Below are 16,462 nucleotides of genomic sequence, written 5' to 3'. Positions count from 1 at the left end.
TTTTATTTCTAGCACCTGTATATTGAAGCATTGCAAATATGTCACAATAAATATTAGTTAGACCTAGTATACCCTTAAAGCTTTGAATTTTATAGCCAGAAAATATTTGTTTGCATTTAAGAAAATAATGTTCTTTGGTGTTCACTAAACACAGCATTAGGAGAAGTCTCTACTATAAACTTGTCACAACCATGAATTTGTTTCACTGTGAAAAAAATTACGTTTCCTATCTTCTCTCCTGAAACATAGGAAAATGTAGATTTATTAAAAGGTCAAAATGATTAAGACTCACTTATTTATTACACTTTTAATTGAGTTTCCAGTGTGTGCCAGCATGATAGTGTGTGTGTGCGTGTGTGTACGTGTGTGTATAAATATGGAATTTACAACACAACACAGGTTCTAATCCAAGAACTGTTCTCAACACCAAAGGCTCATTGTAATTTTCTGGGAATATGTTTTAAAATACTAATACAAACAAAAATATTTATGCTAAAAACCCCCAACTACCCCAGAGAAGCTCCAGTAGCCTGAAAAATTACTTGGAAAATGAAAACTAATAAAAACAATCTGAGTACATGAGTGTCCACACTCACACAGTTTCACACATTACAGGCCCAAAGCCTAATACCACTAGATTCTCACTCTGGCATGTCAGCCACCATGCTATAAATGAAAGAACAAAAGGAAAGAACAGAAGAGATGGAGAGAGATAATCGAAAAGGTCCTCCAGAAGGCACGTTAATTACTTGTTTATAAAGAAAAATGTCCTTGCTATGCAAAAGATAGTCTTTGTGTTACTGGAAAAAAAAGGATTTTCTGTAACTAAACAAACAAATAACAATAACAACAACAAAAAACTCTAAAGGAGCCACAAAACTTATGGGTACCTTAATATAAATATACATTACACCTGATGTCCTGGAAATGGTGTTTTGTAATTCAAAGTGACTTCTAGTGTCAACCTGACTAGGCTCCCTGTTGTTTTGATTAAAATGTCAAATTATCTAAGCCTCAGCCATTTTTCTTCCTAAGTTATATTTCATGATAATGAGATTTGACCTTAGAGGATCACTCAATAGTAAACCCAGAATAATACAGTGTATCATGTGCACAAAATGCATGGATATGACTTTGGGGGGGAGGAGTGGTTCAGCGATCTGTACACCACCTTCTGCAGTTATGACTGCGTCTCAGAACAGAACTAGTTCCACTGTGTTTATATTTCATTGCATCCCTCGTACAACATTTCAAGCCACTATCTCAGAAAGTGATAGATTGAATCTGTTTGTTATATGGCTTATATGGACAACTTTAAATCAAATTCTATCAGTTGTAATTATTCTCCATGAGTTATTAATTATTAATTTCAGAAATATAGTCAGCAAAATAAGGAATCAATTTGTCTCTGTTAAACAGGACAACTGAAATAAAGAGAAGGAAATAGATTACTTGTGTCCTGTTCCTATAAAAAAAAAGTCAGGGGAGGAGGGAGGGGCTTATGGGGGGATACAAAGTGAATAAAGTGTAATTAATAAAAAAAAAGTTAATGCTTAGAACACATGAAAACGGAAAAAGCCAGACAGCCTAAGAACACTACCAAGACAAAATTCAACTGCACTGCTATAAACTTCTGAGAAGATAAGCTCTTTCGAAGGTAAGGAGACTGTTCTACTTGAGCCAAAGCACTGTGCACCCAATCAAGAAAGAGGACAGCACCATAACAGCAAGCAAGAACAAACATCAGGGAGAGCATGTTTGCAGAAGAACACTCACTTCATATTCCAGCATCTGACATATGACAACTGTGCTGAACAGAGCTTTTGTTTGGGAGAAAAATAAGCAAACTTACCTGCAAGGATGAACAATCATGCAATGGATTTTCACAACTTTATTAATTATACTTATCCTTTATTTTTAACACGTGTTTTATGTGTTCATGGGGTAGAGGCTGAGTGTGAAGGGCAGAGTCATAAACAAGACAGGGTCCGTCACTGAGCCTGGCACTCAGCAATTCAGCCAGACAGGCTGGCCACAAATGCCAAGGGCCACATGTCTCCACCCCACCACAGCTGGAAATCTGTATGGGTACTAGGGATCAAACTTGGGTCCTCACCCTTGCTTTTCAAGAACTTTACCAACTGAGCCATCTCCCATGCCCCAGTTCTCATAATAGTTTGCTATAACATGGAAACGATGGCAGTAAGCACAGAAACCAGCTCAGGTGTCCTCTCCTTGGTCATATAGAAAAGAATGGATAGCACAGCACACGGCAGACACAAGAGTAGAATCCCAGTCTGCAGGAGCTTTGGGAACTTACATTTATACAGGCTTTCTAAACCTTGGTTTCTTCACCTATGAAATGAAATACTAAGTCTGGCATGATAGCACACCCCTTTAATCCCAACACTCAGGAGGCAAAGACAAAGGCAGGTGGATCTCTGTTAGAGGCCAGCTTGGTCTACACAGTGAGTTCCAGGAAAGCCAGAGCTACACAAAGAAACTGTCTAAAAAAAAAAAAAGAATATCAATATGAGGTTTAAATGATGATGTTTTGATGTTTGTGATATTATTAACCATCTGCTGCAGGGTGCTCCAAAGTCAGTGTAAATTTCACATTAAAAAGAAAGCCACTTATCGGGGAATCATCAATGGCTATGCACATTAAAGGGATTATAGTTAAAGTGAGGATGGTCTCCCTTCTTTGCATGTGGAGAGGAACAAGGCGGCTACCTAGCTTTACAACTGGAGCTAATGATAAAGGATTCTAATTACCTGAATTCTAGCTGACTGTGCTACTTACATGAGGAAAGCATCAAGAATGTAATTCCAATGGCTCCATTTAAAGTAATTCTACCTTAAAAAGCAATGAATATATTCCACACAATTTCTAAGTATAAGAAAAATGCCTTTTTCTTTATCAACTTATTTATGAAATAATAAACAGGTAATATTAGTAAAGAATATTAATTATGTACACTAGTACCTTTAGGAAGATATTCAGAAAATTTAATATGGCATTTAAAAAAATGTGAAAGTGTATTATTCATCTTTGTGACCTCATCAAGGTCATCTTTGGTACACAATGCTCCCTACTAATTTTTAAATGTCACATAAAAAACAGAGCTCATCCAAAAACCCAGTACATTTTGTACAGGTTTTTATTTTCTGGAAAAGAACATCAAAAATTTTTTATAAAAACACTGACAGGAAGCTTACGAATCTCTAACAAAGTAGAAAAAGCTCAATCCATTGAAACTAAATACCTTAGAAATTTAATCTACACTGCTACAAATGCGATCACACAAATGTGGCTGGCACTGATGCAGAGAATTCAATTCTCTCTTTCCTTGAAGCAAAGAACAGTCCACGTACAGCGGCAAAGAAAACCACACTATTTAGTTTTTCTGAGGCAAGGTATATCTAACACATTACAGTCACATACACAAGAACAGCATTTCGTTCTCAGCCGAAAGGCTTTCTATAAAATGGTAGTTACCTCAGAAGCTCTTATTGCTAGAACAAAATTAATCTCAGAAAGGTCAACTTACTGGCTCTATTACCTCTACATTGCGAACCGATGGGTCAGGCGCCACCTCTGGCCAATTAGATAATTCCAGGTACCCGGATGCTTTAATATTGAGAGTATGAGATAAGGTGCCAAGCTGGAAATGATCCCTATCTATTAAAAATGGAGGAAAATAGAAAACAAACAATATGAGCTGTATATAACAGATAATAATCATAATCAGAGCTCAAGGCAATTGGCATATTACCACAAATGTCAAGGAATAAATATAAACCAGGAAGCTCTTCAATAGGTCAGAAAACTGATTTCAGCCCATAGATTACAAAAATCTCCCCCATAATGGTCAATAAAAAAGCTAATCAGTCAGTGTGTTTAGAGGTGTTGCTCTGAAATGTAGCTTCTCTAAAAATTACTTTACAGTGAATATTAGGAATGACAGCGCAGTTAAACAATCCATATACATGCCTTGGCACAAACACATTCAGAATTTCAATAGTTTTTATACCAAACTGAATTGCATTTACTGTTTTACAACAATTAAGAAACATTGTGAAAGCCAAGCTACATAACCATGTGATTCCAACTATAACAGCAACTTATTACCTAATAAGATATTTAATTAGTCCTTAAAAAAAAAAAGCTGGGGAAAAGAACACAAGTTTCTTCTTTGAAAAATGTACTTAAACATAAAAATGTTTGTATGAAATAATTTCTCCTAGAGATGCTGACATTAGTATGCACTGATATTTAATTACTAACATACTATTAAGATAGTAGGAAATAAAAGTATTTAAAAAAGAAATAAAACCCATATCTATAAGAACACAACAGCTATTTCATCTACTGTACAGTTAAACTGCCTAATGAGAATAAAAGCCCAGAGGCCCTGAAATTATTTGGGAGGACAGGTCTTCAGAAACACAGACTGCTAACAAACATAAAGCTACAACTTGCCCTGAGGAGACGAACAAGCGCACGCGCACTGCCCCAAGGTATGGACACAGAAGCCATGTACGCGTCCCAGACATAAATCTGAAGCACACCAGGCCCAGGACACACTGGCACAGTCTTAGGTAAGTGCTCTGTGGCGCTGCGCCTGATAGTACCTTTAAAGGGAGACTCGAGCAGCGGTGCAGGCTTCTGGGCGAGGAAGATTTTCTTGGCATATTTACTTAAAGCGCCACTCTTCTCGTTCGGAACAATAAGCTGCCTAATAAATCTTGTGCGGTCTCTGATGTCGTAGTTTTGATCATACTTGCCGAGATTTAATATGTACTGGGTAAGCAATTTTGTCTGTTAGAAAAAAAAAACAGAACAAGTTGAGAATATGGTTATTTATGATTATTGATAACTCTGGATAAACATATTTAAAGATGTAATAAAAATGAATGGTTATGTCAAACAAATGTCGTTCCATGGGGAATATGCATTTCTAACATGGCAAATGGAATTCTGAAGCCAACGCACATGTCCTCTTCTGTGCTGGGGAGTGAATGCTGAGCATCGAGAAGCAGCCATGTGCTAGATTATTAAACCGCTGAAGTGGAAAGAAAGGCATCATTAAAAAAATAATCATATATGGCAAACCCGCTGAAGGGTCTACGTGAGAATAATGAATGTGGAAATCCAACTAAAAACATGGCACTCAAAACTTAATCGGAAAAATATGCAGGACATCAAAACATCAGAGAGTATTAGGGGCTGGCAAACTGCTTCTCCTGAGGTGCGCTTTATGAAGAGATACTGCTCCTGGCATAGGCAGTGTCTGCACTCTGACTGCACTCAGTTACTTCACCCTGAATTATGACCCATTAAAGCAGACACATGAATCACTGAACTGGATTACTGCAAATTATTTGCAGTGCATTTAGCTGTTACTTTTTCATAAAAGCAAGCTGCTGATGCCCTCTAAAAACTAGGATAAAAGAGTTCTTCCATTTTTCCGCCATGCTGCTTATAGCCTCTAGTAATATTGGTCATTTATTTATTTATGTAAGCTTTTACACCATAATCAGGCTTGCTAAGTCAACTTCTGAACGCACTACATTAATGTATATTGAGATGATTTTAATAAACCAAAATTGGAATGTAACAAAATAGGTTTGTACTTTAAACTACAGTGTTTTTAAATGAAAAAGCAATTTTAATTTAGAAGGCTACATGTGTTCAACTGTAAATATAAACTAAATAGAATTCACTAAATAAGGAAAAAAAAAACAACCAAAGACTATTAGTATTAGAACATTTACATATATTAGAAACAGAGAGAAATAGACTCAGTCAAGTAGGGAGAAGCAACGACAATGCTAGAATAGTATGTCAGGACCAGGAATCCCTTTAAATAATAGTCAGCTGAGAGAACTGACTGGGGGTGGGGGTGGGGTAGGCTTATTTTGGAAACAAGGTATTTAAAAGCATTAACATAGCTTTGTTAAAGATCTTTCCCAAATCTGATTACAAACAACTGCTGTCCATGCTGCGTCATAGATAAAGAAAGAAAGGACTTATGATTCCTATTATATTATAAAGAATGTTATTTTGAAAGAATGTCAATTAGCCAATATCTGAAAGATAAGAAATGCAACTCAACACTAACTTGCGTAGGGTGTGATACACGGAGGCCTAAACACCTGCATGGGAGAGCTGTGAACTCAGGAAACATTTACTATCCTCCGGTCAGAGTGAAACTTCACAGCTAGTGAATGCTAAAGTCTAGCCGGGCTTTGAGACTGAGAACCTGCAACTGACTCTAACTGGAGCAATGAGGTCTACTAATGCAACTTTTCAAACTGGCAGTTACACATTTCGCTTATAAACTAAGTTTTGTAAAATTAAACTTTTAAGGTATATTAACAAGCACTGTATTGAAAATAATCAGAAAGATGTATTTCTATCTATAAAATTATTACTAAGCTTATAGAACACCTCTATTAAAATATTTTCAAAATAAAATTCTTTAGAATATAAGAGGTATATCTGGATGCAACAATGCATTTAAATAAGCATATTAATTATTCACCACATACTACAGTCACCAATTTCTTTGCCGTTTGCCTTTAGTAGCAATGGCATTTAGAAACAAAGGCTTTTCTCTGAAGAATGTATATTTTTAAAATAGTCCATTTTCAGTCTTATATTTTTCAAAATTGAATTTTATGATTAGAAATTATGAAATATTTGTGTATATGTGTGCTGTATGCATAGTGTGTATGTGTGTGTATGCTTGGGTGTCTTCCTCTGTTGCATTCCACCTTATGTTTGGAGACAGGGTCTTTCAATGGACGAGGAGCCCACAGATTGTGTAAGTGACTGGACAAAAGCACAAGGGATCTAGTTGTGTCTGCTCCTCCCCTCCTGCCAGCACTGTGGTTCCAGTGTAGGGGCACTGCGCTTATCTCACGTGGCACTGAAGAGCATTATGATTCAAAGCAGAGATGAGTAAATCTACTTGTGTGTTATTGTAACATAACCATTAAGGACATTGCTTCATTAAAAATTAAAACTGGGACACATTGTAAGTGGGTGGGACACTAAGGCATCATCATGAATTAGATCTCTCCAGGGCAACTTAGAAAGGGGATGGCATTTCGGGAAAGCAGCATATTAATATCAGTCAAAAACACTAAGTTACATAAAACAAGAAAATATGATATGTTGTACTCTAACAGAAATATTCACTACCCTCTGCTCTAACTTATTAAATTTTGATGTTACTTTAACTTTCCTGTTTAGATTTAAGAAACTACTACTGTTGCTAACTAATAGCTAAGGCTATCAAAAACCATATATATATATTAGATATATAATATAAAAACCATATATATATATTAGATATATAATATATATGTAAATTATATATATAAATTATATGCTCCTCATAGTGATTGGTACACAGGAAAAAAGGAATCTAAAAAAATATTACAAAACTAAGGAATTTACTATTTAAAATAACTTACTAAGAGATGAGCACGATATCCTTACCTGAATATTCTAAACAAGTAATAAGGTAGCCAATGTTTATTCAGATCATAGTATTCTTCTCCTACAATTCTGCATTAACCACAAAGATATGCCCTGAGGAATTGTCTTTGGGCTGCTCCATAGCTGTGGGGCAGAGTGCACTTATACAAACGGACAACTTGGAATCACTAAGGGCCAGTAGAACCACCACTATACACATGGCCTGTTAATGTCCAATATATCATTATACAATGCATGAATATGGTTTAACAGTCAGTACAAAATAATTAAGGTTGTGTAAAAGTCATAAATAACAAGTTATTTGTGAAGGCAAAAAAAAAAATCAATGAATATGTTTGGAAACTACATAGACCTCTTAACCTACCCTAGAGGCAAATCCAAGCAGCACTACTGTTCTATACATTCAACAACAGAAGATTCTTTGTTGTGACTATTTAAGTCACAATTTTTAGTTTGATAACCACTTCCCTGTCTATTTGAAAGGCTGTCTATAAGATATCCGTATTTTGTTTTTTGCTGGAGCAAGGAGTAACAGAGATTGAGCCTAAGGTCTCAGGCATGTCAGGCAGGAGCAATACCACTGTATACCACTCTAGCGCTAGTGCAGTCTTCCTTTCTAATTCATATTTACTTAATTTTCTTAGTAGATGGGGGGAGAGAGAGAGAGAGAGAGGCTAAAACAGAGCAGTGATGTCACTGCATAGCACAAAAGCCTTCTTTTGTCAAATGGGAACAAAGGGCAAAGCAAGGAGATATTTGAAAAAGTCCAAATAAAGAAGCATGCTCCTAACTTTAGGAGAGGTCCCTAAAGTATCAGTACAATTTACCCAGTTTCCCAGTTTCCCAGTAAGAATCAAAATGCACTAGTGAGTAAAAAGTGCTTACTCTAAGTAACAGAGAAGTAAAAATTGAGTATCTCACAGAATGTAAAACAGCAAATGAACCACATCTGTACATATCACTATTTCTAAGACATGACATTAATAAAGGAAAATGCACATTTCAAACTACAAGGCAAAATAATTTTATTAATCCATACCCATATAATGAAAATAAGCTTTACTGAATGAAACACAGCAACAGTATAGTAGTGGTCACCAATGAGAAAGAAGGAAGATGTGAAAAGGAACTTGAAGCTTCAGAGCTATCATTTTTGAAAAGTATAACAAATGCTGACCGAGATGGGGTCCTACTGGTAGACAGATATGTGTACTTTTCCTGCTATGTTATTTTTTTATAAGTTTGCAATTTGCCATAATTATAAAAACAAGGGCTTAGAGACAACATTGTCCTATCAGTTATCTCTACATATAAAACATCAGATATTATAAGAGTAACTTTTATTTGCTTAATGTAATTGTCACAGAGGCCTCGTCTGCTAACCTAGGCCTAGGCCTGGAAGCTTCTAGACGCCATACAATCTAAGCTAGGCCTAGAATGCTTTCAGCCTCTGAGACTGCTGAATAAGCTTACCCTTTCTTCTTTCTGAACTAGTTCAACTCAGCAGTTCTGGCTTAAACTTCTCTCCTTGCTGATTTATTCAATCCGGCTTTTCTCTCAGCCTCTGAATTGTTCTGCTTGGCCTTAAACTAACTCCAGCAATCTGTTCTAATTTTCTGGTTCCTTCTGTCTTCATCTGTGTCTAGCTTGCTCTCTTCAACCTCTCTCTGTAAAAGTGCCTCCTCTCCCTCATTCTCTGTTCTGCTCTCCTAAGCAGCTTCCCTTTCCTCTCTTGTGAGAGTTGGGTACATCCTATTCTGTCAAATCTTTCTCTGATTCTTCACTTTGTCTGCCACTCAATAAAACATCACTTCCTTCTATAAACTAACTTTACCTTCATTGTTTGGGATTTAAGCTGTATACCAGCACACCTGGATCTACGCTTTTCTTTACCTGAAACTTGCTCTACACCAGGCTGGCCTTGAACTCAAGAGATCTGCTTGCCTCTGTCTCCTGGGAGTAAAGGTAGGTGCCATCACCCAGCATGTCAGCATTCCAGCAGGATCACACAGACCTAAAGGTCTTTGGATGTGATCTCTTGAGAGAGCACCCATGTTCTGAATTAAAATTCCTCTATAAGACATTATTAAAGATGTTTTTTAAAAGTACCCTTTATTCACTTTTAATTGCTATTAATTGTTTTAACCAAACCCAAGCTGAGTGTTCATGCCTTGTCCCAAGAACTCCAGACATCAGCAACTACAAGTCACAAAATCTTTACTTTTCCACACACAGATACTATTTTCTTATAAGCACTCCAACAGTGTTGGCCACTGGATTTTTTTGTCTAATGTCGTTCTACAGTAGATAACAAAAGAGGGATCATATCATCCTTTTCTTTCTTTTTTTTTTTTAATAAAGACTTTATTCACTATGGATACAGTATTCTACCTGCATGTGCACCTGCATGCCAGCAGAGGGCGCCAGATCTCATTATAGATGGTTGTGAAATTGAATTCAGGACCTTTGGAAGAGCAGCCAGTGCTCTTAAACTCTGAGCCATCTCTCCAGCCCCATCATCCTTTTCTTAAGAGAATAGGCACAAATGAGTAGGTTTCTTCCAGGGATGGGGGGTAAGTGATTCTTGGTAGCGGAACTATTTCTCTTTCGTATGAAAAATCATTTCCCCTAAGAAAATCTTGCAGTTGACTAGAAATGTGAGGTTAGGCTCAAGTAAAAAAGAGGAAGTACCACGAGCTAAGCACCACGTGCAGGACAGTCTTATTTCATCCTCACAATCCCATAGTACTAGTCAGTTCTGCTCTAAGCTTGTTTTGTAAACGTGTATTTGCTCTAATTCAGGTGGCATAGTCCAGAAAAAATTCAGGCATAATGTGAATTTATGTTTGATTTCTTCTGCAAGAAGCAGTGGGTGAGAGCAGAAAAATGGACCCAGCAGAACTTGTCTGCTCAGGGATCCACCAAATACATACCTCAGGCATCTACCTGAGCCAGTAACATCTGCATGCTGTGAGCCACACTCGTCAAGGAACTTGCCCCTGATTTCAAATGACTCTCATTACTGAAGTCTAACAGAGGAGCAGAACCTATCAGCACATGCCTCCTCACTCAACCTCCGGCTTCATTTAACAGTCTATGTATTTAAGAACTACCATATATAAAACTGTGGTTTTGTTTTTATTAGGTTCTCACTTAAAAAAATATGTAGCATATTTCTGAAGCTTTTTGAGCACTGTGAGCGGAGCTCCATCTCTCCAGCAATTCCCACATTTGATATGGTATGGTTTTGTTTAACATGATGCTTTTTAAGAACACAAACACTGTAGGCTGACTAAATTATTTTAAATCCTGGTTCATCTAATGGGGAAACTGTCTCACACAGGAACTGTAACCAGTGGGAAAGCATGCAGTGAGATAATAATGTCCTGTTCACATGTACACAAGCTCCCACCACCGGTATCACACAGTTGTAGGGTAGCCACCACACAGCAGATTAAAAGCTGCTGCCAAAAAAAAAAAAAAAAAAACCAAAAAAAAAGGTGCAGAGGGCGAGGAAGATGAGAGAAAATAACGGGGCATATGTAAATGTAATCAGAACAATTTTTTAAATTTATCTTTTTTATAAATAAGTTTGTTCACTTTATATCCCAACTGTAGTACCCTCCCCTTGTTCCCTCCCAAGCCCCTCCCCCAATCCACTGATGGGGGGAGGTCCTCCTCCCCTTCCATCTGACCCTAGCTTATCAGGTCTCATCAGGACTGGCTGCATTATCTTCCTCTCTGGCCTCTGCAGGCTGCTCCCCTCTCAGGGGGAGGTGATAGAAGAGCCAGCCACTGAGTTCATAAAAGAGAAAGCCCCGTTCCCATTGCTAGGGAACGCACTTAAAGACTGAGCTTGTATGAAATTCTTAAACAAGAAAAAAATAATCAAAACATATGTCCAAAGGATTCTAAGAACAAACTTTAATGAGAAAGAGACTGGGTTGAGACGTTAGGTTTATTTGGGAGCAGAAGAGGGACGGGACTAGGATCTGGCTGTGAAGTGATTAAATAAATAAAATTAAAATTAAAAAAGAAAAAAAAGAGAATTAAATGTAATATAGAGGTTTTTCTCCAATCCTGAAAATAAATAAATAAAAATTTCAAGTCATATTATAACATACTTTAAAAAACATAAAGGAGCTTTAAGCTATACAGATTCAGATTTTAATACCAGAAAAAGCAGTTTTGTAATTCTGCTAGTAGTATACTACCTCAGTGGTAAAGTGCTTGCCTAACATGCACAAATACTTAGGCTGTTTTAGTAACACACATACACACACACACACACACACACACACAGACACAACACACACACATCACTCAAAGTAAATGACCTGGACCAGTAGACTGTTCTTTAGTGAAAGGGTCCTAAAAGACAGGATCGGGAGATCAGAAGATCTGAAGGACAGAAGATAAAGAAGACTGAAAAAAAAATTGGGTATCAGAAGGTCTTGCATAAGTTGTGTCTTATGCCAAGCAAACTTATTAAGTATAGCATTTGGAGAGGACCTAGACCCCCTGCTCAGATGTAGCTAATGGGCAGCTCAGTCTTGTAGATATTTCCTAGTAAGGGGAGCAGGAGCAGTCACTGGCATGAACTCAGCTGTCTGCTCTTTGATTATCTCCCCCTGGCAAGGTGGCCTTACTAGACCACAGAGAAAGAGGATTCAGACAGCCCTGATGAGACCTGATAGTAGAGGAAGAGGACCTCCCCTATCCATGGACTAGTGGAGGGACATGGGTGCGGGGAAGGTGGGATTGGGAGGTGATGGGGAGGCTACAGCTGGGAAACAAAGTGAATAAATTGTAATCAATAATAATAACAATAAAATTGGGGGAAAAGTATAGCATTTCATATACTGTTCTAGAGGAAAAAATGGGACAGAGTCAACAGGAGTCTAATCAAGCAACATTACACAAAGGGAACAAGGACATCTCTAGAGCCTCAGAGACAGAGCACATAGCAACCTTGGAACTGGTAACTCTTTAGGAGGAAAAGCCAAGTTCCTAGGAACAGAACCTTAACTGAGTCAAGGCACTGGCTCCAGCCCTAGACTGTTTTAGGACTGTTTTTGCACTCCTGGGCAAAGACAACAAAGTAAAGCTCCCTTTGTCTTTTCATCTGGGCCTCTGGCTCCCCACAGGAAGGGTGTTCATTTTACAAATGTTGCATTTTCAGCTATCAGAATTACTTTTACATTTCCAAGACAGGGCTTGACTCTGTAGCCCTGGCTGGCCTGGGACTCACTATGCAGATGAGGATGTCCTCCACCTGCCTCTGCCTCTGCAGTATAGGGATTAAAGGTGTATGCTACACCCAATTCAGTTTTATAACTATTTGACTTTTTAAAATAATTTATATTTCTCTCCAGAGACTTATCTTGTCACTCATTATGAGTATAGTTCCCTTTCTATCACAAAGCAAATTTCTAACAGTTGCTTCAAAATGTTTACCTGCAAATTCTAATATGTGTCAGAATAGCTTGGGTTTTTTTATTGATTTTTCCTTCTTGAAAACTGGTCATATATTCCCAATTATCTTTTTTTTAACTGATGTTAAATGAACATGAAATTTATTATTTTAAGGTTATAAGTCAATGACATTTATACTTTTAGGAAACCATTAGCAACATTTGTCTCTAGAATTCTTTCAGCTTTCCCAAGTGAAACTTGAAACCCGCTAACCCACAACACAACCCTCCACTGTAGTCTTCCTTATACTGAGTAACCCTGGCCTTACAGATATATTACAGACACCACTCTCATCACTGTGAACATTCTTTAATTAGTACTAGGTTTTTGTTAGTTTCAGCACACTATTAACATGATGACGTTCAAAGTGTATATTCTATTTCCCAGTTGTACCTCAAATTTCAGGCCAGGTCTTCCATTGTTAGGGTGCTGCTTTGCTGCTTCAGGAGTCAGCCAAAGCTACCTGGGCAGTTTATGCACAGACACCCAGGCTCCTCCACTCTCAGCACTCTAGAGTTCTGCCTTCACTCTGTGTCTGCGGCTTGCTTGCACACTGTCCTGTTTAGAGTGCAGTTACCATGTACAGTGCCAACTGCAGCTCAGGACATTACCCTGTGTGTGCCTCCTGCTCCCTCCAGGTTCCGCATGCCCTGCAACAGCTTCCTGCTCTGCCTCTCTTTGCTCTGAGTGCTTAGGCAGCTGTGCTTTTTTGTTCTGCTTTCAAGTTTCCAGTTTTGATCTGATCTGTGGGAAGATCACGCTAAATAGAGTTTACTTTGCCAACTGAAAGTGGGGTGTTAAACTTACCTTTTGGTTCTCTTCTCTTTTGATCAGAAGAGACATTTTCCCCTCTCTCTTGTTATGTCTCTCTCTGTGTCTGCCTGTCATTGTCCTTCTCTCTACGTGTGTTGTGTGTGTGTGTGTGTGTGTGTGTGTGTGTGCATGTGTTCCTGTGAGGGTAAGCTTGTGGAGTTTAGAGGTCAACCATAGGTACTGTTCCTCAGGAGCCATCCACTTTACTTTTGTTTGTCCTCATTAATTTTTATTATTTATTTATTTATTCAGAGAAAGGAAAGGAAGGGAAGAGAGAGAAGGGGAGGGGAGGAGAAGGGGAGGGGAAGCAAAGCAATCCTAAGAGCAACCACAAGCCTGCCCCGACACTGATGTGAAGGCTGGAGAGCAACTTAAAGGACTCCATTCTCTCTTTCCATCCTGTGCTTCTTGAGAGCTCAGATACAGGCTATCACACTTGGTGGCAAGACTCATACCCGCTGAGCCCCCTCACCTCCACATACACCTTTTCTTTTTGATGTGGGGTTCCACTCACATGGATCTTACCAATCAGGCTGAGTGAGCAAGCAGCCCAGGATCTATTCTCTGCCTTCCCAGTGCTGGACTGTAATCAGGGACAGCCACAGTTGTGTGTGTGTGTGTGTGTGTGTTTTTTGTTTTGTTTTGCTTTGTTTTTACAGAAGTCCTGAATAATAAACTCAGGTCCTCATGTTTGTATAGCTAGAACTTTACTGATTGTGGCATTTCCCTAGCAGCAAGCATAGATATTCTGAAGAAGCAAAATTAGTATTCAACTATTCTCTATGCATACAGATAAAAAATAGTAAATACTATATAAATATTACTAAACCTTGTTAAAAAAAAAAAAAACACCACCTTACACGTTCTCTAGAAGCATGTAATTTAGTGAACGTTCTGGAGCGGTTCAATGCGTTATTATGATCCCAGGATATCAGGTCTAGAAAGAAGTCCTAGCATCTCGTGGAAAGCCAGCTCTAAACACTGGCTGCTCTTCCCTATTCAGCTTTTAAAATGGCTAAAGTAAACACAGGTAGAAACAGTTTTACATTTCAGTCAAAGCAATCACTTTAGTCTTCTCCTAATATCCACTGGGTTATGAACCACATTAACTAAAACATACTGTCAAGCTGGTGGGGCACAAAACCATTTGTTAGTGCTAATTTTTACTCAGTAATTTTCCCAACCTCCTTTTTTTTAAAACAAAACAAAACAAAACAAAAAAAGGTGAGAAATACTGGAAACAAAACACAACTCCACAGGCCACATCATTTATTTTTATATCATTTAAAAATAATAAGCCCTATGAAATATTAAAATAGTTTTAAAATATTCTGCATTTTCCCCTATAAGTAGTAACGATTACAGAAGCCATCTGGAAGAATTATCCTGAAACATACAATAGCATACTTCAGAAACTGTACCAAAATTGTCATAAAGATTTAGCTCAAACAAAATCATGAGTGCCACGAAAGGTGCCTCCAAATTCACTGAATAAAAAGACCCTGAGCACATTCTAGGATTTCTAAATGGAGGACTCCATCCAGGTATTGGCTATCTGTCACTATGAAGAAAAGGGCACAGTGACAATAATGAAAATAATAACAAAAAACAACTTCTGTATGAGCCACCAGATGTCATTTAGAAGGACTCCACCCTCTTGAACTAAAACTATCAAAGGCCCCACCCCCTTAAACTATCACATTTATGACAGCAGGTCAACTTATTAACTTGAGGGCATGCATACTGAGATTGCAGTAAACATGTTAATGAATGCACCTCCACAAATTTCCCCAGGTAGTTTTAGCATTCTGCCCTGTTCTCTCCTTCCATTGTTCTGCATACTGCACCCTGACCTCCCCCAGGCCTTTCTCAAGCAAGTTCATAAATGTCTGCTGACCTCTTCCAGGCCAGACCGTCTGAACTCACTCACCAACACTGTCTCAACTCCTTTACCACAGGTCTTCTTTTAAGTCTGTTTGTTCTATTAGACCAGAGTGACTTCTGTTTGCACTCCTGCCATCCACCACAGGACCTAATACAAGCAGGCCCTGATCCTGTTGAGTGCACAGGGTAGCTCTTGAACAGGCGCCAGGGGCTTGGTAAGAATGCTGGAAGCACCTATCAGCATGAATAAGGACCTGAGTCTTACCTGTTTGGAATTGGTTAAATACAACTTTGCTCCAAGATTTAAAATCTGCAATTTCACCAGATCATCTTCACTAGTGAAACTTTTAGCCATTTTCCTCAAAACATCAGGGGCAATTTTAGGAACTCGTTCACAGTTTTCTCCAATTAGCCAAAGAATGCTTGCTCTAGCCACAGGAACCTAGTATGAGAAAACAGATCATAGTATTAGAAATGGGAAAACCACACTCTCAGCGTCAGCACAGAAAAGGCTTAGAACTGCAAGGACTTCCACGTATTTACTCACTGCATGTCTTGTCTAGGCGCTGTTCCCACACTGAAGGTTAGCTTCAGTTATCAAGTACAAACACAAAGGTAATCTCATTGAAGCTGATTGCGGCGCTGGAGATGGCTCAGTGGTTAACAGCACTGGCTGCTCTGACACAGGAGCTTGGTGTGAGCACCAGCACCCACATGTCAGCTCACATCCCTCTCTAACTCCAGCCTCCACAGGCACCACACACACACATGAAGTACACA

At 38.4% G+C, this 16,462-nt stretch overlaps 1 protein-coding gene across 6 annotated transcripts in view; it reads right to left on the bottom strand.

Annotated features, from left to right (window-relative positions):
- Positions 1 to 16,462, bottom strand: part of Ap3b1 (adaptor related protein complex 3 subunit beta 1) — a 214,871-nt gene that overhangs the window by 90,985 nt on the left and 107,424 nt on the right. For 4 of the 6 annotated variants that reach the window (XR_009592381.1, XM_060385578.1, XM_021654247.2 and 1 more), the window contains exons 15-17: positions 15,948 to 16,124; positions 4,636 to 4,822; positions 3,552 to 3,682 (exon numbers count right to left, since the gene is read on the bottom strand). Coding sequence is in view for 5 of the 6 variants with exons in the window: in XM_060385578.1 (XP_060241561.1) it covers positions 3,552 to 3,682; positions 4,636 to 4,822; positions 15,948 to 16,124 (495 nt within the window). In the remaining variant the exon portion in view is untranslated. The remainder of the gene's footprint in view (positions 1 to 3,551; positions 3,683 to 4,635; positions 4,823 to 15,947; positions 16,125 to 16,462) is intronic. The other 2 variants (XM_060385579.1, XM_021654248.2) reach the window with 1 other exon arrangement.

This window comes from Meriones unguiculatus, chromosome 6 (genome assembly GCF_030254825.1).
Source record: "Meriones unguiculatus strain TT.TT164.6M chromosome 6, Bangor_MerUng_6.1, whole genome shotgun sequence".
NCBI classification, from domain to species: Eukaryota; Metazoa; Chordata; class Mammalia; order Rodentia; family Muridae; genus Meriones; species Meriones unguiculatus.
Note: the sequence above shows the minus strand (reverse complement) of the source record. Positions and strands in the feature narration are given on the sequence as shown.